The following is a 23,749-nucleotide window of genomic DNA, read 5'->3' on the forward strand; positions in this document are numbered from 1 at the left end:
AATGCAATTTGTTCGAAAATGTATATGAATAGATAATTCTTAGTGTGGATTAAACGGAAATTCTACAGTTTTATGAATAGTTTGTTTTAAGTTGTTTTTTCATGGTTTGTCTCATAACCCTACTTCTACACAAACTCGTTTCGCGCCCCACCTTGGGAGCTGGGGCTCATAGAGTTGATTCCGAAAACTCCACTCCGTCTAGAACGAACGACAACTATTGACACTTTTTGTTCTGAAACTTCGAGCCCGAACGACACGGAACAAAAAGTGCTTATAGAGTTTACTGGCCGAACGCTCCTTAGATCAAGATAATAAAGACGAATTTTGGCGCTAGTGGTTAACTATGGTTAGGTCGTAGTTACTTGGGTAACCACATTTTGGCGATGATAACCATGTAACTATGACGTTTCAATGACGTCACAGGAAGTTAACCACGTAACTACACGTAACCTTCCTCTTGAGTAGGGTTAAAGAGTATGTAGTTTAGTGCCATAGATTCTTAACAGAGACGCACAGAACACAAATAGTAGACGTTGGGAGCGGGATTCACGATGCACAGAACGCACCCATATAGAAGGGAAACTCTCCTTCTATGAAGAAAATTTGCTCGTAAAGCTCGATTAAAACGTTGATTGAATTAATACTTCAAATTCGATTGACAACTGTGTTTTCTATTTGTGTTGATATAAAATTCGAAATAATAATGGATGATTTGGAAGATGAGATATTACTTGATGATGATCTTGATACACTTGGCAATATTGAATTTGGATTTCCCAGATGTTTTCCCAGTAGAAGAAATTATTTCGACAGAATGGACCTCACTTTTTTCAGAAGTTTTCGTTTGACGAAAGAAAACGTGCTATTTTTTTTGCCATGTATGGAGAATTATTTGAAATTTAATAATTAGTTATATTATAACAAAATAGATATTTCAGGAATAATAGTGTTGCCCCAATAAATCAATTGCTAACTACATTGAGGTTTTATGCTAGTGCTGATGGTCAGTTGGCTTTTGTTGATAATTTCATAAATGTAGATGTATCGACAGGATCAAGAATTATTGCTGCAGTTTTATTAGCAATTGGTAAATTATATTCCGAATTCATTAAAATGACCAAAGATGAGGATATAGTGAAATTCAACAGTCCTTTCACAAGAAGGCTTCTTTTCCTATTCTTAGAGTAATAGGATGTGTTGATGCTACTCATATTCGCACTTCAAATTCAAAACACAATACCGAAACTCCAAAAGAAATGTTCAAATTTCCCACCTTGACAACGGCTGTGGTCCGTATATACACTTTGGTTACTTCTGGTTAGTAAGTGGGCGGTCCGTATATGTCGAATTCCTGACAATTTGGTTCAATATCAGTCACCAGAGTAACCGCTCTGGTAACTTTCGGTTACCAAATGTGTATATACGGACCATACGCAACAGAAGTTTAGTCACAAAACCTTGACTTCTTTTTCTTTTTAATTTATCTTCTATGATGTGCTTCGTTGAAAATTTGAATTTTCTATGCTGTGAGTGGTGTTGCCAAACCTATCGATGATTAAAGTAAACAACGATTATGATTCCACGGTGCAAACCGTCAACCGATTAGTTTAACCATGGTTACCAGCGAAACGGTGCAAACGGGCATTATTTTTATCGAAAACTAACCAAACAAAACGTACAGCTGACACCTAACAGCTGATGACATAAATGTCATCAGTAACTATGACGTCAGAGATAACCATAACCATAGTTAAGCTGTGGTTACAGCGCCAAAATTCGCCTTTATTTGGCAAATTGTTCGGTAGGAATAGATCATATTTGGATCAATTTACTAAAGAAGGAACTGTCATCCGGTAATTTCAAAATTAAATGAATCAACGTTTCTATGCAGTCTCTGTTTCTGTGTGTTGACAATTAATGTCAAACAAAAGCCACAATTCAGAAGATTTTCAAAAATAGATTTTTCGTCTGATGAAGGAGTCTGATATAGACTCCGAAACGTTACAGAATTATAATTTCAACGTTATTTATTTTGAGTTCATTGTCAGGCAACAATTTTTTCTATAGTATATCCAAATCCAAGAGGCCAACGGTAAACATTACAGCATGCAATGATCACGCGTCAAGAACGTGATAACGCAGAGGTGTACTAATAAATTGAATTCCGAGAGCGTTATATTTTAAAACTTTTTGAGTGTTCCAGTTCCGGTGAAAAATATGTATGCTTATCTACGAGTCTCAGTAATGAACAATTAATCTAAAGTTCTCACTTTAATAAATACTATGTATATAAATGTGTAACAATATTTTTTTTGTAAAAGTGACTACCCCGTAGTGTCGTCAGAAGATGCAGAACTTTCCTCTAAGTTGACGATGACTGTTGTTATATCATCCATAATATTATCCAGTTTCCACATGTCTACCTCAACTTTTTGTTTGACATGTTTCACGCACTTTCTCCATCTTTCGGAAGTAACCCGTGAGAGAGCCTCTTGAAAAAGATTTTGGACGTCAGCCATTTTAAATGTGGTGTTTTTATTTGCCACAAAATTCTTGACATCGGCCCAAATCAATTCAATAGGGTTCAGTTCGCAGTGGTAGGGCGGTAATCTAAGTACAGTAATATTTTGGGCCTTTGCGGTTTCATCCACGATGTATTTTTCAAAGTTTTCTTTGTTCTGCCTGACTATCTGCAACTATTGCGCTTTTATGAGGTCAGGGGTGAAATCAATATTTTTCTCCCTCAACCATTGTTGGATATCACTCTTTCTGAATTGTGAATTAGGAATTTTTTCCATTTTCCTTGAATTGTAAGGAGCATTATCTAAAACTACTATAGAATTTTCCTCCAATTTAGGAAGTATACCCTCGACCACTTTTCGAAGGACTGACCATCCATTTCTTCATGGTAGTCACCAGTTTTTTTGGATTGGAAAGTCCAGAGTCCTCCAGTTAAAAAATCAGTGTCACTGCCAATATGACACACTATAATTCTTTGCCCTTTGCCTGGAAAAATATATTCACTTCATTTGAAAAAGAATGTTGAAATTGTTTTCCACCTAAAAGGTACTTACATCAAGTTTCACAAAACTTTGATTGCTCGATCAACGATTTGGCATTCGATTTCCCGAAGGAAATCATTGAAACTTTCATATTTCCGAATATATTGGAGGAGTAGCAGTTGAGAATCATCAAATGGGGGTGTATAGATAATTATTTGGTGCAAGAATGATATTCAGAATGCTTATGACCAACTTATCGACTGAAAACTAATTGACGTTCATCCGTCAATCGATCGTTGATTCTCTGATCAAGCTTTATGAAACCGAGGGTTAAACTCAAAATTCAAGACCTACCCAGACGGATTTTTAATCCAGTAGATAATCCAGCAAGTAACGCTTGCCGAGAAGATGTAACTGTTTTATCGGTCCACACTTTGGATTTAGTATGACCGGCATTTACCCAAGTTTCATCCAAGCAGTAAATCTTCCTGTTTTCATCACGGAAGGTCCTAATTTTCGTGAGATAGTTTCTTCTCCAACATTTAATGTCGTCACGGTTCATTAAAAAACTGTTGCGTTTGCGACGTCCATATTTGAAATTAAGTTTTTTCAATATTATAGAGAAGGTACTCTTCTTAAAATTTGGCAGGTTCGAGTCTTCATTAACTATTTTTAATACTTTCTCTATAGTCGGGTGTTCATTTCTGAAGAAAAACTCGTGAACTTTTCGCCGTATTACATTTTTATCGAAATCTGATAAGGACTCCCATTTGGTGGTCCGATTTTGATTTGTTGCCGGCTGTGATAGAACACCGGAATTTATGTATTCGGAAATAATTCTCCTAACACTTCGAGCTCCAATGCCAAGTCTCTCAGCAACTCGGAGTTCTACGTCCTTTAAACACATTCCTGCATTTTGAATAATCTCAATTTTATAAGTATTCAAAATCATATCTTTTATCTCGGCACTGAAGTGTCGTTTCAGACGTCTCTTTTTTGGAGGACTTAAGTCAACACGCGATTCCTCAGCAGTATCAGTACTTGACATTATCTTAAATGCTTGTAACTTGAATAACTTGCTACAACTATAAACCAATTTACGAAAGAAAAAGCAATGAATGATCTCTGCAGTTCTGCACAACAATTCGCATACAATCAATGAATCAAACGTAATGCGGTTCTGCATTACTCCCACCTGCAAACATGGCGTTCCTGAAGCTTTGACCAATAAGAGGAGTACCTTAAATAATATCACGCGTTAGTCAGTGTGTTTACGCTGGCCTCTCGGATTTGGATAGACTATAGTTAATTTGCTCCTGACAAATTAGTGCAAGAATTTACGCAGGAGCAAATCGTTGATTTCATTTTTAATTGATTTTGTTTCAGAGATTGGGAGTGAAAACCCTAAAAAGTTTATGAAGAAATCAATGAAAGCCCTGAGTGAGGGAAATATAGAAGTGATTTCTGTTGTTGATTGTAAAAACTATAAAATAACCTTGAGAGATGTCATGTTTATTCCAGATTTAAGGGTAAATTTGTTGTCTATTTCAATGATAGAAAAGTCTGGTTTTAAAATTGTTTATTATAATGGATTGATGACTATTGAGAGAAATAATATTACTGATGCAGTAGGTAAACGTGTTGGAAATCTTTATAAATTAACTTTCATGATCAATAAGAATGAAAATTATGCAAATTTGAGTGTTAAAGAAGACATATATTTATGGCATCAAAGATATGGACACATAAACTTCAATTCTCTGATTAATATTAAAAATAAAAACTAGTGAATGGTGTGAATTTTGAAAATGATAGGGTGGATAATAATGTGTATGAAATATGTATGAAATCAAAGTTGAAGAACCTACCTTGCAATTCAAAGTCTTCAAGATCCAATCGAGTGTTAGAGTTGATACACACAGATGTTTGTGGTCCGTTGACACCAACATCTTATAGTGGAAATAGATATTTTCTAACATTTATAGATGATTTTTCGCGTTTTATCATGATATATATAATAAAGAATATTAGTGAAGTTTTTGATTGTTTCAGAGATTATGTAGCAAAGGTATCAGCTATTTGTGGTAAGAGTATTTCCAAATTGAAGTGTGACAATGGGGGCGAATATTCATCTCAGTTATTGAAAAAATTTTGCTCAGAACAGGGAATTCAAATTTGCTATACTCCTCCATACACTCCGCAGTTGAATGGAGTAGCTGAAAGATTAAATCAAACAGTAATGAATTTAGCACGAACCATGATAATGAATTCAGGTATGGGTAAAGAATTCTGGGAAGATGCAGTTTTGACAGCAGCATATATTTTGAATAGGTCGCAATCTAGTGTTTTGAAAGATAAAACTCCTTTTGAGGTTTGGTCAGGTAAAAAACCTAATATATATAATATGAGAGTTTTTGGGTGCATAGCTTATGCAAAAATTCCTGATTCCATTAGAACAAAATTGGATGATAAATGCATTAAATGTAGATTTGTTGGTTATTCACAAAATGGATATAGGCTATGGAACCCTAAGGACAATAAATTGATTCATAGTAGAAATGTTATTTTTGATGAAAGAAATTTCAATTTCCCTGACCAAAACGTTCATCGCGGTAAAAATAATTATGTACATGAAGATGAGGACAATGTTGATTTTGAAACAATAAATCATGAAGAAGCTGAAATTGAAAGTGTAAGTGAAAGACCAAAAAGAAATATAAAACTGCCTAGTAAATATGAAGATTTTGAATTGGAAGTGGGTTGTTTGGCTCTTTTAAGTAATTTTTCAGATGTGCCACAATCTTATAGTGAAGCAAAGAAAAGTACAAATTGGAATTTGTGGAAAGAGGCAATTGATAGCGAGTTATAAGCTTTGAATGATAACGAAACTTGGGAGCTTGTGAAGAGACCAGAAAATCAAACTGTTTTGAGTAATCGCTGGATTTTTAAAATTAAAGAATGTGATGAAGGTAATGTTTACAAGGCCAGATTGGTTGCAAGAGGCTTTGAACAAAAAGAGTTTTCTGATCTTTCACAACTTCATGCACCGGTTGCAAGGCTTTCCACATTAAGAATTTTGTTGTCAATCTCAAATCAATATCAGTTATTTCTTGAACAACTTGATGTTAAAAATGCTTTTTTAAATGGATATCTTGAAGAACCCATTTTTATGGAAATTCCAAAGGGTTTTAAAATTGAAGATCGAAATAGAAGTAAAGTTTGTTTGTTGAAAAGAGCGATATACGGGCTGAAACAAGCGCCCAAAATTTGGAATAAAAGCTTTGATGCTGTTATGACGAGATTGAGGTTTATTCGTTCAAAATCTGACTATTGTCTTTACGTTTATTTAACTGGGAACATAAGATGCTATTTATTATTTTATGTGGATGATATAATCATAGCATGTGATGATAAAGCATTTTTGGAGTATATTAAATCAGAATTATGTAACACTTTCAAAATTAAATTAATGAATAATGTCAACAATTTTTTAGGGATAAGAATAATCAGACATTTCAATGAAAGAATTATAACCTTAGATCAGTGCTCAGCAATATCTTATTCAATTAAGAAGTTTAATGTGGAAAATTGTAAAGTTTTCAAAACTCCTAAAAAATAAACTTGAAATTAGAGAAAAATGTCAATGATGAATTAAGAACAAAATTGCCCTACAAAGAGTTGTTGGGTTCACTGATGTACATAATGCTAGGATCAAGACCAGATATTTGCTTTGCAGTTGGTTATTTTGGGAAGTTTCAGGATTCAGCAACTGATGAGCATTTTAAGCATTTGTTAAGAGTTCTCAAATATTTAAAATCCACAATGCATGTAAAGTTAAGTTTTTGTTATTCAGATGATTGTAAGCTAATGGCTTTTTCTGATGCCGATTGGGCAAATGACTTCGACAGAAAGTCAATAAGCGTGTATTAAACTTTTTGGTAATTTAATCTCTTGGTGTTCGAAAAAACAGTCAATAGTAACACTGTCAAGTACAGAATCAGAATTTGTCGCTGTATGTGTAGCATCATGTGAAATATTGAACATCAAAAATTTGTTAGATGATTTGTCTATTAAATTAGAACAACCATTTTTCATAATGGAAGATAACCAGAGTACTATAAAGCTATTGAGAAACTTTGAAAACAATAAGAGATGTAAACATATACACGTAAAACTGCATTTTGTATTAGATTTAATTAATAAGAAAATTATAGATGTTGACTACATTTCTACAGATAATCAAATTGCTGATGTTTTTACAAAGTCATTGTGTTTCATTAAATTCAATAGATTCAGAAGTATGTTGGGACTTGAATGATAACTTGTTAGTGTCAGGTTTAAGGGAGGGTGTTAATAATATCATAATTCAGAATAAACCTGCCACTGAGGCCATTATGAATAATTTTAAGTTTAGGTTAAGTTGAGTTGGTAACTGTGGTAGATTCTATGACAGAAACCTTGTCTATGTAAAGTGATATCAGACAGACTAAGTTGTAGAACCGAATGTAACAGTAACGGCCATTTTGTAAAACTGGAAGTCTTTTGAGTTTAATAAAAGTAAAAAGCACAAAGATCGTTTTGGAATCCTTATATTTCTTCAGTATTTCTAACACTTTCGTCGAAGAACAGAAGAAGCGCGCGCGACCTTAGCGCTACGAGTGGTTTTGAGCGCAAACACTACAACTGTCAGAAGCGCATTCAATTTTTCTAAGATGTCAGAAACATGTCAGAAACATTGGTGTGTGCACTTGTCACTTTTTGCAAGCATCAACATTTCAGAAAATCGGGGATATGAGATCAGTTTCGTGGCATGTCATTTGCTTCGTTCTATCCTTGTTCTACCAAAGGAAGTCCAATGATACTTTCTCGTTTTATTTTGTTTTGCGTTGATATCGATCGTGAAGGTATGGGAATACCTGTAAGAAACGAACACCTATATACCCTCAGTTTCGCCGATGACCAGGTGATTATGGCACAAGACGAAGAAGACCTCAGCTTCATGGTGAGGAAACTAGGCGAGGAATATGAGAGAAATGGTCTTGAAATTAATTTCAATAAGACAGAGTATCTATCAGCTGGCATAACAGAGACATCTGACCTAGAACTAGATGATAAGACCAAATTGAAAGGATGCAAGTCCTTCAAATACCTAGGCTTCACCATTTCAAAAGAAGGAACAACTATTGTAAGGATATTGTTAAGGCTGAGGCCATTTGATTATAGTATAAAACTTCTTGTTATACACATGTTGTATGTATGTGATTGTTCTGTATCGAAGTCAACGTTCAATCATCGTTGAACCTGCCTGTAATAAAGTTACCCAGTTGTGTTCCATAATAAATTAAATTAATACATCCAGCAGTCTCGTTATTTAAAAGATATATTTAAATACGGAAATAAAACCGTTACATGGTGTCAGGTGTTGTGATTTTTCCGATAATTATTCAAGGATTATATAAATATGGAAGGATTCAGAATCCCACCTGCTATGGAATTTTCGGGAAACATGGGACAAAATTGGGCCACATGGATTCAAAAATTCGAATTATATATGTTAGCTGCCGTGGATACGAATGCTTCTGAAGAAAAAAAGGTGGCAATATTCCTGAATTTAATCGGAGATGCAGGTTTGGAAATTTTTAATACCTTGAAGTTAAAAATTTCTTCTGCAAAACTGGAGGATGTAAAGGCGGCATTCAAGAAGTATTGCGAACCAAAGAAGAATGTGGTGTTCGACCGTTTTAAATTTTTGAGCTGCACTCAGAAGGATGGCCAGTCGATAACGAGTTTCATTACGGAAATAAAAACTCTGGTGAAAAACTGCGAGTACACCAATGAAGATGAGATGGTCAGGGACAAGATCATAATGGGAATGAAGGACGATAACCTGCGAGAGAAGCTGCTGCAGAATGAGAGCTTGTCACTGAAGAAAACTGAGGAAATTTGCAACATCATGGAGATTAGCCGGCAGCAAGCAAGTGTGATCACTGGTAATCAGCCAAAGCCGGATTATGCCGTTGATGCTGTTACTCAGAAGAGATTAAATAAGTTAAGTAATAGAAATAGTTACAATAAATCATTCATGAAATGTCAAAGATGTGGATATAAACATGACAATCGTAAATGTCCTGCTTTTGGTAAAACTTGCTCATATTGTAAAAAACACAATCATTTTTCTGCATGTTGCTTATTAAAAAATTCAAATGATAAAAATAAAAAGAAAAAGAAACCAGAAACATCTCCAGTGGAAACTATTTCATTATGTGAAGAGGTTGACAATTTGTTTATTGATACAATACATATTAATCAGTTGAAATCCAAATTAAGCGATTGTTCTAATGAAGAAATGTTAGCTGAAAATATAATGATCAATAATGCAATTGTATGTTTCAAGTTGGATACTGGAGCAGAGTGTAATGTACTTCCCACGAAGGTCTACTGTACAAAAATTGGCTCACTGGATGGAATTGCCCCTGCTAACGTTAACTTGATGGCATTTGGAAGAAAAATGGTGCAAGTAAGAGGATTGGTAAGGTTGAGTTGTATCATTAGAGACAGAAAATCAGATTTATCTTTTTATATTGTTGATGGTGCAGATAAACCAATATTGGGTTTGAAGGCTTGCTTAGATTTTAACTTGATTAAGCATATAAGTTCATTAACAAAGACTAATTTAAAATCAAAAAATGATATAGTATTGGAATATAATGGAGTTTTTAATAATTTAGGATGTTTTCCTGGAAAACCTTGCAAATTAATTCTGGATGATAAAGCAATTCCTGTTATACACAGTTCTCGGAGAATTCCACAAAAACTAATGCCCAAATTAAAAGAGTCATTGGATAATTTAGAACAAAACGGTGTTATATGTCGGCAAATCGAGCCAACTGATTGGGTTAACAATATAGTTATCACAGAAAAGAAAGACAAAAATTTAAGGATTTGCCTTGATCCATCCGATTTGAATAAATGTTTGAAACGCGAGCATTATCAAATTCCATCTCCCGATCAAATATTGGCTAGTTTGAATAATAAGAAATATTTTTCGGTATTAGATTTAAGAGATTCTTTTTACCAAATACCGTTAGATGAAGAATCGTCAAAATTGTGTACGTTTGCTACTCCATATGGTAGATATAGGTTTCTTCGTTTGCCCTTCGGAATAAATACTTCCGCGGAAATTTTCCAACGCAAGAATGTTGAAATATTCGGTAATGTTTTGGATGATGGTATATATATAGATGATTTAATTATCTCAGGTTCGACAGAAGAGGAGCATGATGAAAAATTACATAAAGTTTTAGAGATTCCAAAAAAATATGGTATAACTTTCAATAAAGATAAATTTCAGTATAAAAAGTTAGAGTTAAAAATTTTAGGCTTTATCATATCGGAGAAAGGCATTAAGGTAGACCCACAGCGAACCGAGGCTATAGAAAAAATGAAAATTCCCACTAATAAGAAAGAATTGCTCAGATTTTTAGGTATTATAAAATATTTAGGAAAGTTTTGTCCAAATTTATCAGCGGTATCAGCGCCCTTGAGACAGCTTACATGTGAGAATGTCTTATTTCAATGGGAACCAACACACACGGAAACAGTAAATAAAATTAAAAATTTGATTATACAAGCTCCAACTCTGGCACATTTTGATGTCAATAAAGAGGTTATCATACAGTGTGATGCGTCTATGGATGGTTTCGGTGCTTGCCTTATGCAAGATGGAAAGCCAGTGGCATTTGCCTCTAGAACTTTGTCTGATACAGAAAAGAGATATGCAAATATTGAACGGGAATTGAGTTCTATTGTCTTTGCTGTTGAAAAGTTCAACTATTTTGTATATGGTCGGCAAGTAAGAATTCATACTGATCAGAAACCGCTAGTCAATATTTTCAGAAAATATATTAATAAAGTATCTTCTCGGTTACAGAGATTATTATATAGATTAATGAAATATGATTTAAAAGTAGAATATTTACCAGGAAAACAGATGTTCATTGCTGATGCTCTATCTCGTGCTAGTTTGGTAGATCCTACATTTAGAGATCATGAAGAAATTCATGTTCACAGTTTGAAAGAGTTATTGCCTATATCTGATAAAAAATTATCTGAACTAACGTTATCGACTAATAATGATGAAACTCTTGTTAAATTAAAGCAATGTCTTAGGAATGGATGGAAGAATTATAGAAAATTACCTGATGAATTGAGAATTTATCAAGGCATTAGAGATCAAATTTCTGAGTGTGAGGATTTGTTATTTTATGGAGATAGATTAATTATACCTAAATGCATGAGAACTGAAATGTTGAGGAAACTACATGAGGGTCATCTTGGTATTAATAAATGTAGAGCTAGAGCTCGTGAATGCTTATTTTGGCCAAGTATGTCAAAAGAAATTCAAGAATATATTCTTAAATGTGAAACTTGTAAATATTTCCAAAATAAAAATGCAAAACAGCCATTGTTACCCCATGAGTTACCAAATAGGCCTTGGGATAAAATAGGCATTGATATTTTCGATTTCAAAAATAAATCTTACCTTGCGATTATCGATTACTATTCCAAATGGATTGACTTTAAATTTATAAAATCGAAAAATATTAGAGACGTAATAAACTGCCTTATGGAAGTGTTTGCTATTTTTGGATTTCCAAACAAAATAATGTCTGATAATAATCCCTTTAATTCGTTCATTTTTAAAAAGTTTGCTGAAGACTATAATGTCAGACTAATTTTTGCTAGTCCACATTACCCCAGAAGCAACGGAATGGCTGAGAAAGCTGTAAATATATGTAAAGGTATTTTAAATAAATCAAGTGTTGATAATGGTAACATTAATTTATATTTGCTCAAATATCGTAACACTCCTATACCCGATCTTGGTTTGTCGCCTGCACAGTTGTTTTTAAGTAGACGTCTCAAGGATACAATTCCAACAAAAGATTCCTTACTTGAACCAAAATTGGTTAATTCTAGAAACTTTCGACAAAATAACATTAACCGTCAAACTAAACAAAAATTTTATTATGATCGTAACAGTCGACCTTTGAAGGAAAAGAAGAATAAAAATATCTTTTTTAGAAAAAATAATTCATGGAATAAAGGTAGAATTGTCTCTAAGTGTAATGAACCTAGGTCTTTCTTGGTTTCAGATGAAAATAATAGATTATTCAGAAGGAATAGGGAACACTTTATATATCGAAATATTTCAAGTGATTCTGACTCTGATGAAAACAATAGTAACTGTAATAATGATGCAAATACTGATTGCAATAAAGTTTCACCTTATTGTTTGAGGGATAGAAATTTGTTGAGAAAACCAGATAGATTTCCAAATTAGGTTTAGATATTTGATTTGTAAAATTTTGGTTAATTTTTTCAATTGTTAGTAGTTGATATTAATTTGTGTTGTTAATTTTAGGAATTTAATATTTTTGAACTGAAAAGGGGGGATGTAAGGATATTGTTAAGGCTGAGGCCATTTGATTATAGTATAAAACTTCTTGTTATACACATGTTGTATGTATGTGATTGTTCTGTATCGAAGTCAACGTTCAATCATCGTTGAACCTGCCTGTAATAAAGTTACCCAGTTGTGTTCCATAATAAATTAAATTAATACATCCAGCAGTCTCGTTATTTAAAAGATATATTTAAATACGGAAATAAAACCGTTACAACTATAGAGGAGATCAAAAAAAGGTTGGGACAAACCAGGACGTGTATTCGGCAACTTAACGGCATATTGTGGGATGACCAAATCACGAAGACAACAAAAAAAGGATATTCAACACCATAGTCAGGAGTATTATGACATATGGGTCAGAAAACTGGGTGATGAACAAAAGAGAACAGGGAAAAATTCTAGCCACAGAAATGGAAATATGGAGGAGGTGTGCAAAAAAGACCAGACTAGACCGAATACCGAACCAAGAGATCAGAAGAAGGATGTCAGTGGAGGACGACATACTTACCTTTATTGAGGAAAAACGATTGGAATGGTATGGGCACGTAAGACGAGCTCCACCGGATAGATGGATATCCCGAATAACGGAATGGAGTCCTTTAGGGAGACGGAGACGGGGAAGACCGCGAAGATCATTCAGAGATGAAGTGGATAGCGCAATGACGAGGAGACGTCTAGAGGATGGAGACTGGAATGATAGAGATGAGTGGAGAAACCGGTTGAGAGAGGGAAGACAGCGTCAGCTGTAAACACCCTATATATATATATATATATATATATATATATATATATATATATGATATCGATCAACGAATTCAAAATATGAACTGGCCCATTTTGTTAGCTGTTAAGGAATATTTGTCACTTACAGTTTAATTTTCGTTGCAAAAACAAATCTGTCTATATTTCAACACTGTCGAATAAGGGTTCGCAGGAGTATTTACTATTCTTCTTCAACATAATTTCCGTTTCACAAATTGAATTCACGAGGGGGGTAATTCAATATGATTTTAATAAAACACAGTTGACTGGTCAAATGTCCAATATATTCAGTTGACGGAAAGGGAATTTTCACTATATCTACTCATGAAGAATATTTGAAGAACAGACTAGAATAGATTTATGTATTTGTGTTTCTCAATACATGCCCACAATTCACATTACGTATTTCCAATACAGTTTTTTTGAAATATTGCTGAGGTTGCTATAAAACTTAGCTATATCCGTTCCTAATGTTCGTTCATCCGATTTGGTTCTGCCTCAAATTCCAACAACACCGAATTCTTAGCTGTAGTTCTTGATTGTCCATACAGAAAACTGAACTTACTTAACGACATGTTGAATAGATGAAACTAATACATTTTCACACACACAATAATCGCTTGTAAATACAACATATTCGTGAGTCGAAGGAAAGTAGTCGAATTGTTTTTAAATATCAATTGACAATGCTCTGTCAAATTCTAAACAGCGCTACCTACAGTGGGAAAAACGAAACTGATATCCCCACGAAATTAAAAACAAAATCGAATCAGTGAATACACCAGAGTTTTAGACATCTTAAATTTTTCATGAGAGAAGGTATATTGCACATTTTTTGAGTGAATAAAATGTAATTATCTAAGACCGTTAATGAAAACTGTAGTGTTTGCCCAGGGCCGTCGCTAGGGGTTAGGCAGTGTAGGCGGCCGCCTAGGGCGCTAGGACTTGGGGGCGGCATTTTGAGCTTAGACATGAAAAAAATCAACTTATGTACCGAATGAAAATAAATGCAATTCAGTCAGCAACAACAGGAATACCCAGAAATATATTTAGGCGCGGACTCATTGGTGAACGCAATATGCAGGGGTAATAAAAAAACCATCAAAGGTGCCGCATTCGCATTCTTCTCATAAATATCCCAGACAGCCTATACGGTCCGCACTGTAGTGGCCACTTTTAAGAGTTATTTATGTTATAACTTATCAAAGTTTTCGGCTTCGCTTTGATAAATATGGCCGACTACTGTTGGGTTTTTGGGCGGCTTTTTTCACATTTCCGAAATTATTTTCATTTTCAATTCTCCAATCAGAATTCAGAAAGTTGATTCCGGGTGGAGTGTGAAAGACTTCAGGAAGTATTTTATTTCCATATGAATATTCAGTATTCGTACGAAAAGAAAGGAAAAGTTCAGAGTTCATTCCTGAATCAACCAATTATATTATTTATTGCTTGTGCAAAATAAGTTATCAATTTGAAAAGCTCTGTAATGCCGCCCACAGACTTCGTTCTTTTCCATCCGTTCGAATCGCCGCGATTCGAACCGTCGTTACAAAAACGCCAAAAACCGATGTGTGTGGTGAAAAACCGTCGTTCCGAATCGTCGGTTTTTCACCACACACATCGGTTTTTGGCGTTTTTGTAACGACGGTTCGAATCGCGGCGATTCGAACGGATGGAAAAGAACGAAGTCTGTGGGCGGCATAACTCGGTATTTTTCAAGCATTGTTTCGGCACCGGGTAACAGGATGAAAATTTATAGAACATCCTCATCTATGTATTCAATATTTTATATTCGTAATATCTTCACAACTCAGAGGGTCCGGGGAATACTTTTGGGCCCTATATGGTTTGAAGAAAAATATAGTTCGTTAATTTTTAGAATTTAATATGAATGTTTTCAATACATAACAGTATCTATTTCAATATAGCTCCGCTTTTGTTTTTTTCTTCATCATTCGCTCATAGCTGAATAGGTTCAGGAATTTGGACCCAAATAAATGGAAGAAATTAAAACATGGAAGGAGTTAAAACTTGGAAGGAATGGCATTTTGTGGGCATGCATTACCGATAAAAAGGCTCCCAATGAATATTTTTTCAATTTTGTTATGTTCGCTAAAAGGGGTAAAACTTGAAACCACTATTCCATTTTTGACTATAGATCTTTTCAAAATTTCTCAATTTGCAGATATGTGTTAACAAGAGAACGATTCATTGCTAATCTATTATGAGACTTTTGTATAATGCCTGTAAAAGCAATTTTGGAATCAAAAAATCTAGATGTAAAGTCGCTCTGATATCTATTGCAGCCTCCTTATTGGTAGATCCCTAAAAAATGATGTGACTTCTTCAACTCTCCAACTCTTTCGAAGAAAAAAAGATATGTATTTTTTTCCTCATTCTCATACAGCTTTTCCAAGAAAGAGCTATATGAGTTTATACGAAAAACCCCCTCAATTTCCGCAGAGGAATCACCTCTTAAAAAATTTCGCTTATTATTTGTTACCACCCTGTATATATTATTCACCTTTTATCAATAACAAAAGTATTTTGAATTTTTATACTATAATTCGGAACTATGCTGATTTTTGTTGTTGAGTATGTCTCCATTGCTGATTTAATTTTCTAGAAAAGATGCAATTTTTTCACACTCAGTTTAGGCAATTTGTCAAAGTTGATTTCTCTTAGGAAAGAAAGAATATATTGGGAGTGTTGGACACTGTTTATTATCTATTGTTCACTGTGTAATAATGCCGACGTTTCGAAACAAATCGTTTCTTTTTCAAGGCTAGTTACGAGAACAATATTGTACGCTTTTTAAAAACATTAGGATTCAACAAAGAAATAAAAATCTCCTGGAGAGCAGACATACAATCCCATCACTTTATCCGTTTCTATATTTATCTATATTATTGTTCGATTTGTTTCGAAACGTCGGCATTGTTACACAGTGAACAATAGATAATAAACAGTGTCCAACACTCCCAATATATTCTTTCTTTCCTAATTCTAATACAATGGATGATAACCAAGTTACTGTTGATTTCTCTGTTAGGGCGCCAATTTAGAGCTTTGCCTAGGGCGCCAGTTTGGCTAGCGACGGCCCTGGTGTTTGCTTCAAATTATTGAAGAAAACTCCTGGTACTCCTAAACGGTTGTTATCGTATGAATGGTGTGAATCGTTTGCCGTTTTGCCATCTGTGACCAACTGGAATCCGTGTACACATATGACAATTGTTGTGATTGCGCCTAAAATCACATGTGGCGCTTAGGTCCACAGATAACCTTAGGTCGTGCGCTTCTGTTTTGACGATATGAAAATATTATGATTTCATAGAAAATGGGACGGAGTTTCCAAAAAAATTGTTACATAATTGTGCCAGAATTGTATCATGGTTAAAATTTCAAATAAAAAATGAAAATCTAATTTTTCACGAATCCTCTGAACCGATGAAGCTCTTAATTTTTTTTCTAGAAGCCACCGTCCTGTCAGTCCTATTTACATATACAAAATTTGGAACAATCAATCCACGGGTTCCTGAGATAATTTTTTTTTTGTAACTTTCACATAATTTGCTCTTCCACAAAAAACAAGTGAGTTAGAGATATGAAACTTTCAGGATTTCATAACGTCATAAGTACCTACAAATCCTATCAATATCATTCAAATATCTTTCAAGGGCCAAATCACCATGCTTACACCCTTAGGGGTGTAAGCATGGTGGCCTTAGGGCCTTTGTTGTCATTGTCAAATTTCTCGTTTATAATAATGGATAATTTCCATATAGATTAGCAGTTTGAGCCTGATCAACAAAACATCGATGAAACACCTTCAGACAGGGGCCATGAAGGAAGCGCAGCGATGATGGTTTTTTTTATCCTGAGGTTGAATGTTTTCCGAAATCAATTAAGTACTTTTAGTTCAACATGATCCGTTGATATCAGAAGATTTTTTTCATTACAATTTTGTAATTTGTTACAAAACAAACGCTTTGAGCGACTGCTGACCAGCTCTGTTCATTGGCGCACCCAGAATGATATTTTGGGGGGGGGACACATAGGTTCTGGGGGGCACACATAACTGCATGCTTGATGAAAGTAGTTGAAGAAGCATTTTTTAAGGTTTAACTATGGCAAAATCAATTAGCATCTCGCTGCTTGGAGGGGGCACGTGCCCCAGTGATCAAAATCAAAATGACAGTCAGAATCAAATTGACAATATCAATTTCAAACTGGCATTAATCAGAAGCAAATTGGCATTAATCAACTTCAAATTGGCATTTATACATTACAAATTGACAATTAACAAAATCAAATTGGCAATTCTGAATTTGAGTTCTTCATTGGAATGAAATGTATCAATGAAAATATTTCATTGAATGATATACACAGAATAACGTCATAATTAATTAAAACTATTCGAGAATAATGAATTTTCTCAAAAAATTTATATCTTCCATATCGAATGCAGAAAAAATGAGTCTTTGGATATGAGCGATGAATTTTGCACAATTAACAACCGTTGCCTTGCCAATAATATTTTGAACGATATTATCTAATTTCTGGAAATTCTGGATTCTACCATTTCGTTTCATTTACATAACAGAGACGGATCGTGTGTTTTTTGAAAAGTTATCAAAAAAAGAGACGATTTCAGACTCCCATTGTGTTTCAGAATCAACGTTTTTTACTGTTCGCTGTTCTTTGTATACCTATTAATTATCTCATTTCGCAGAGTATGCAAAGATTTAAGAGACTCCGAATACATACTTAGTATACTTTTCGAGATGTTGCCATCGGAAAAACTCATAATTTTTGAACGAAATAGACAGAGAAAAAGAGCTGTGTTGATCTGTTTGATCAACTGATTCAGTTCCATTCGAACGTTAATCTTCGATTTTTACAATTGCAGTTTTATTATGTTTAATATCAATTTTGAATTGAGAAATGCCAATTTGAAATTGATAAATGCCAATTTGAACTTGGTTAATGCCAATTTGCTTCTGATTAATGCCAGTTTGAAATTGATATTGTCAATTTGATTTTGACTAATGCTATTTTGATTTTGATTAGCAAGTTGAACTTGAAAAGGTATGTGTATTAGTGAATTCTGAAAAAAAAGATGCAATGATTCTGTTTCTAGCGAAAAAAAGTGAAATTTTTGAACCAATTTTGTTGAGAAAATGCGGAAACGTACCTACTAAAATAATTGGGGTTGTTGGATTGTAGTGCCGAACTTCGGGTACCCATTTCATGATAACATTTTCGTACGAAGCCAGTCCTTGATCCACTGAAAAGCAGACGAGAAAACAGTCGGTCTGTAAATAAAAATATGATGAAAATTTATGCCCAACAAACAATGACGATTAAGACAGAAACGTACATTGGGATATGATAAAGGTCTTAATCGTTCATAATCTTCCTGTCCTGCTGTATCCCATAGGGTCATATTATATTCTTCATCATCTACACATATTTTCTGACCATAATGTTCGAACCTGAAAAAAAAGTAATGCATATTATACGCTTCCTAATATAATTATGCGCAAAACTACTTTGGACAAACGAAAATTTTCGAAACCTACGTACATAGCCAAACAACCCTATTAAACCGAGGAGTATCAAAAACAAAAAATAACGAAGAGTTAATAGTTTTTGACTTCTACAGGGTGTTTCATGAGTCGTTGGCCATAGCCTAATGGTGAATATAGGTCATCCTGGTCTTTCAGAAAACTTGCTTGTTTTGAATTTACCTAAGGCTATTAGTTTCGGAGATACGGGGTGATTCATGTATATTGGCCTAAATTGGCGATGGCCATAACTCTGTAATGTGAGGTCCGATTTCGATCAAATCATATAGGTTTGTTCAAGCTCCAAAATCTATATTTTTTACATCCCTTACAGAAATTTCGTTTTTGCCATGAAAAACTACATAATTTATTCTACGGAATTCAATTTTCACTTTGCATGGCACATTCGTCACAAGAGAACAGGAACCGGAAAAATCCATCTTTTATGTAATTTTTTCGGAATCTGGTCCTGCTTCTTTTTCTTTGGTGATAATATTCATTGTCTTTTGCCGAGATTTTGAATTATTTCTAATTCTGTTCAACTCTGTTTTTCATTACTCTAACACATTACAGAAATAAATAAGCAAATTAATGAATACAAATCAATCAGTTGGTAGCATCATACATTCACAAAACTTTGATACCGATCAACCATTTAACAGTAACTTGATACCAGTTAAACTTTCACTGAAGAATATATTGAAGAAGTAGCACCATTCATTGAACGTATATAGATAATAGTTCACTGCAAGAATAGTATTCGGAATAATAAGGTTAGATCAGATGCATACCACCCGCTGATATGAATATCAACAAGTTAATTGAACTAGCCAATTTGCCATCGTCAAGACCCCAAATGGAGTACGCCCCTTCGAAGAAAAGCAGATGCTGACCATGGTTTCGGTCTTTTTTAACCTCATCAGAGCAAAACAGCTTTTTTCTCTTTTTTGCTCTGATTTGGTCAAATGAGACCGAAACCATGGTCAGCATCTGCTTTTCTTCGATGGGGTGTACTCCATTTGGGGCCTTGACGATGGCAAATTGGCTAGTTCAATTCAGATCGTAACACTTGTTGATATTCTAATCAGCGGGTGGTATGCATCTGAATTTATCCTTATTATTGTATTCATTGCCTCACCGTTTAGGCGTGATCATTCCTATTATTAATATTCGGAAGTAGGCATTGATTTTTTTTATTTTTTTTACCAAGCCCGGTGCCTGGGTAACCTCAAAGGGCGGCGAACCGATTCTCAGAGGGCGCTTATGATTTTATTTTAATACAATCCTAAAAGTACAAACGGTCAGAGATATCAGATGTGGAGTTTTACCTGCGAGGCCTATTGCCAACTTACACATTGAGTTTATCAAGTGAAAAAAAACTTTTGACGAAAAGGTAATAAATTTTGATGCAGATTCGAACTCAATAAATATTTTGTTGTAAAAAAAATGTGAATTACATTGCACAAATTGTAATAACATTATTGTTCGTCTGACAGTTTCCTTCCATCCAAAGATTATTTAATCTTTGCTTCCATCCTATTTCACGTACTCGCACAACCCGCTCGCCAAGAGGCGGATTAAATGTCCCGGGCGCCCTAAGCAAGCACCTTACCAGTGCCCATTTAGAGGATACTGGTATCTTGTGTTGTTCTCTTAAGCGGCCCACATACCGTCAACCTAGTTGACAACCATGTTGTCAACACGTCGTGTTGACAACCAAGTTGAACGTCTGGGCCGGTTGGAGGTTGATATTCCAAGTTGACAACTAGGTTGCTGAAAGATCAAATCGGTTTGATATTCGATGGGCGGAGCCCGATTGTCAACAAAATTGCAGCTTCTGTGGAGTCAGTCAGTCCGAGTCATTCGCTTGACAAAAAAAAACGCTATAAAAGAGAAAGCGGACGAAAAAGTCGAAGTGTCACAGTGCCGTAAAAGTGAAAGCGGAGGTGAAAGTGTACACTGGCGAAGCTGCGGAATTTATGATTCCGTCTACGAAACTTCCGAAGTTTTTTGTAAGTTCTATAAGTGTATGTGTTATAGAGCGGAAATTCGTTCAAATTCAGTGTATTCAGTGTCGAGTCCAGATCCCAAGATCGCTGGTTCCACGGATATCACTGGTGAGTCGATTTATTTTTCTGATAGTATAGAAAATATTTAATTTAGCCACATAGCTTAATAGTAACATAGTAGTAAGGATTTCCAATATTCATTATTATTCCGAAATACCTCATATAGTTCAATGGTGTTCCAGTAATACGTAAAAAAAACCGGTCAAATCATCCAGCAAGTGGAGTGTAACTCTCAGTGATAGTCCTTCTGTATATTATCAGAACTGCAGAGGACTAAATACCAAAACTCATGTATTTTTAAAGAATGTATTGGCTAGTGATTATAAAATTTTTGCATTATCCGAAACCTGGTTAAGAGACGGCTTATTAAGTTCAGAACTATTTCCAGATAACTTTGTTGTATATCGTAAAGATAGATCATACGGATGTCGCGGGGGTGGTGTTATAATTGCCATTGACAGTAATTATTATAAATCAGAATTATGCGACGTTGAATGTCCTCTGCAATCTGTTGATGTTATTTGTGTTAAGTTGGTTATTTCGCCAAGTATGTCAATTCATTTACTTTTGTCGTATATTCCTCCTGAAACTAATTATATGAAATATGATGAACTATTTGAATTTTTAGAAAGCTTCGAACACATCGACAATACCGTTGTTATGGGTGATTTAAATATTCCTGAATTGCAAAACTTTTACGAAACTAACGAGTCATCTAACCTAGTACTCAGATATGAATCATTTGTAAACTTCTGTAATTTCGCCCAAAAGAATTTCATAAAAAACTGTAATGGCAGGTTGCTGGATCTGGTGCTTGCACCTGAAAATTTGAAATGTGAGGTAGTACAAGACTTCGAACCATTAATCAAGGATGACTCGCATCACCCGAGTCTTGCTGTGAATTTGGGCATCGACTATCGATCCGAGGTGAAATTTTTCTCTTGTGTTGAACGTTTCAATTTCCGCAAAATCGATGACCGAAAGTTTGAGGAACTATTTCAAAAAACGGATTGGGACTTTTTGACAACAACTTCTAATAGTGACTTAGCTTGTGAACAGTTTAATGCGAAAATTCAGGGTATTTTCTGTGAATGCTGTCCGCTCAAAACTCGTAACAGCCGCAAGTATCCATCCTGGTACACAAAAAATCTTATCATTAATATAAAAAAAAAAAAATCATTACCGTCGAATGTATAATCAAAGAAGATCCTTATTTTATCTTGAACGTTTTAGAAATATGAGACGGGTTGTTAAGAGAGAAATATGTTCTGCATACTCGGAATTCATAAAAAAATCTGAAGATAGTTTGGTGACAAATCCGCACGATTTCTGGTCATATTTTAATTCTAAAAATAATAAAACCCGTATTCCTGGAGTAATGTTTGATGGGGATAAAAGGTTCGATACCCCAAAAGCAATTCTCGATGCTTTTGCAGATTATTTCAATGGTGTATATAAGAGTTCAGGGGATGAGGGTTCGGATGTCGGTGTTGATGATCAGGAGGATCATTTGATGGATCCCTCTAAATATCTGCATGTTCAAGAGATTTCGAGCGAACAGATACTCAAGGCAGCCGAAAAACTTAAAAATAGGCTGAGCATTGGTCCTGACAATGTTCCCGCTAGTGTAGTCAAAAATCATATTAGTTTGTTCTGTCATCCATTGGCACTTATATTCAACATAATATTGAGATCCAAACTGTTTCCTACAGTGTGGAAAACCTCACGTGTTTGTCCCATATTCAAATCGGGCAAGGTTGCAGATGTCAGAAACTACAGGCCCATCACACTTATATCCGTGTTTTCAAAGTTATTTGAGATTGTGCTCTTCGATCTGATCTATTCACATGTGCACAGCAGTTTATCAGAGTCCCAACATGGCTTAATGCGGTCGAGGAGCGCGGTCACGAATCTTTGCACCTTCACTCAGTACATTTCGGGCTCACTGGATAATCACAGGCAAATTGATGTAGTTTATGCTGATTTCAGCAAAGCGTTCGACAAAGTGTCCCATAAACAGCTCTTGAGAAAGTTGGCGAGGTTCGGTATTTCTGTCGAACTTCGGTTGCTCCTGAAGTCTTATTTGGAAGGCAGGCGGTTGTATGTTGAATATGAGGGAGTGAAATCTTATTATTTTATAGCTTGTTCTGGAGTTCCACAGGGTTCCAACCTGGGGCCGCTACTGTTCCTCATATTCATCAACGACGTTTGTAATATTTTAGTATCGTTAAGACTTCTTTTCGCAGATGATCTTAAATTTTTTAGGGAAATTGTCAGTATAGCTGATTGTGTCATCCTGCAGGACGATATCCGGCGCTTGTCTGAATGGTGTTCATCTAACAAATTACCTTTAAATATAGAGAAATGTCAAGTAATGAGTTACTCCAGAAAACTTTCACCTATTGAGTTCGACTATACCATTGAGGGTAAAACTTTGAAAAGGGTTGTTGAAACTAGAGACTTGGGAGTCTTGTTCGACCGCAGGCTGTCTTTCAGTCCTCATATCGAAAATGTCATTTGCGGTGCCTTTAAGTCTTTGGGTTTTCTATTGCGCAACTGCAGGGAATTCTCAAATCTAAGAGCTATCCAGTCAGTGTATTTCTGCTTAGTGCGTAGCAAGCTTGAATACTGCAGTGTGGTGTGGAATCCATATCACAATAAATACATTACAGCGTTGGAGTCTATTCAGAGAAAGTTTTTGAAGTTTTTGTATTTTAAGAAGCATAATGTCTATCCTGTTCATCCGGACCATCAGTCTTTGTTAAAGGAGTTTAATGTTACCAGTTTGAGGAAAAGAAGAGAAATTGCTGATGCTACTTTTGCATATAAATTGATCAATAATCATATTGACTCAACATCGTTACTTTCTCTTCTGGATTT

General features: G+C 34.9%; 2 protein-coding genes across 5 annotated transcripts in view; one reads left to right on the forward strand and one right to left on the reverse strand.

Annotated features, from left to right (window-relative positions):
* The window catches only part of LOC123312511 (ras-like GTP-binding protein RhoL), a 340,108-nt gene that overhangs the window by 108,036 nt on the left and 208,323 nt on the right, over positions 1-23,749 (reverse strand). For 2 of the 3 annotated variants that reach the window (XM_044896976.1, XM_044896977.1), the window contains exons 3-4: positions 18,614-18,728; positions 18,428-18,548 (exon numbers count right to left, since the gene is read on the reverse strand). In XM_044896976.1, coding sequence (XP_044752911.1) covers positions 18,428-18,548; positions 18,614-18,728 — 236 coding nt within the window. The remainder of the gene's footprint in view (positions 1-18,427; positions 18,549-18,613; positions 18,729-23,749) is intronic. The other variant, XM_044896978.1, reaches the window with a different exon arrangement.
* On the forward strand, positions 8,204-12,222 carry LOC123312508. Of its 2 annotated transcripts, XM_044896971.1 has the most exons (3): positions 8,204-9,050; positions 9,397-9,531; positions 12,158-12,222. In XM_044896971.1, exons 1-2 carry the CDS (start codon positions 8,464-8,466, stop codon positions 9,491-9,493), a joined length of 684 nt encoding a protein of 227 aa, XP_044752906.1. In that variant the 5' UTR covers positions 8,204-8,463; the 3' UTR covers positions 9,494-9,531; positions 12,158-12,222. The 2 variants fall into 2 exon arrangements, with proteins under 2 accessions (XP_044752906.1, XP_044752905.1); XM_044896970.1 differs by lacking the exon at positions 12,158-12,222 and having other exon boundaries at positions 9,397-10,287.

This window comes from Coccinella septempunctata, chromosome 4 (genome assembly GCF_907165205.1).
Source record: "Coccinella septempunctata chromosome 4, icCocSept1.1, whole genome shotgun sequence".
NCBI lineage: Eukaryota > Metazoa > Arthropoda > Insecta > Coleoptera > Coccinellidae > Coccinella > Coccinella septempunctata.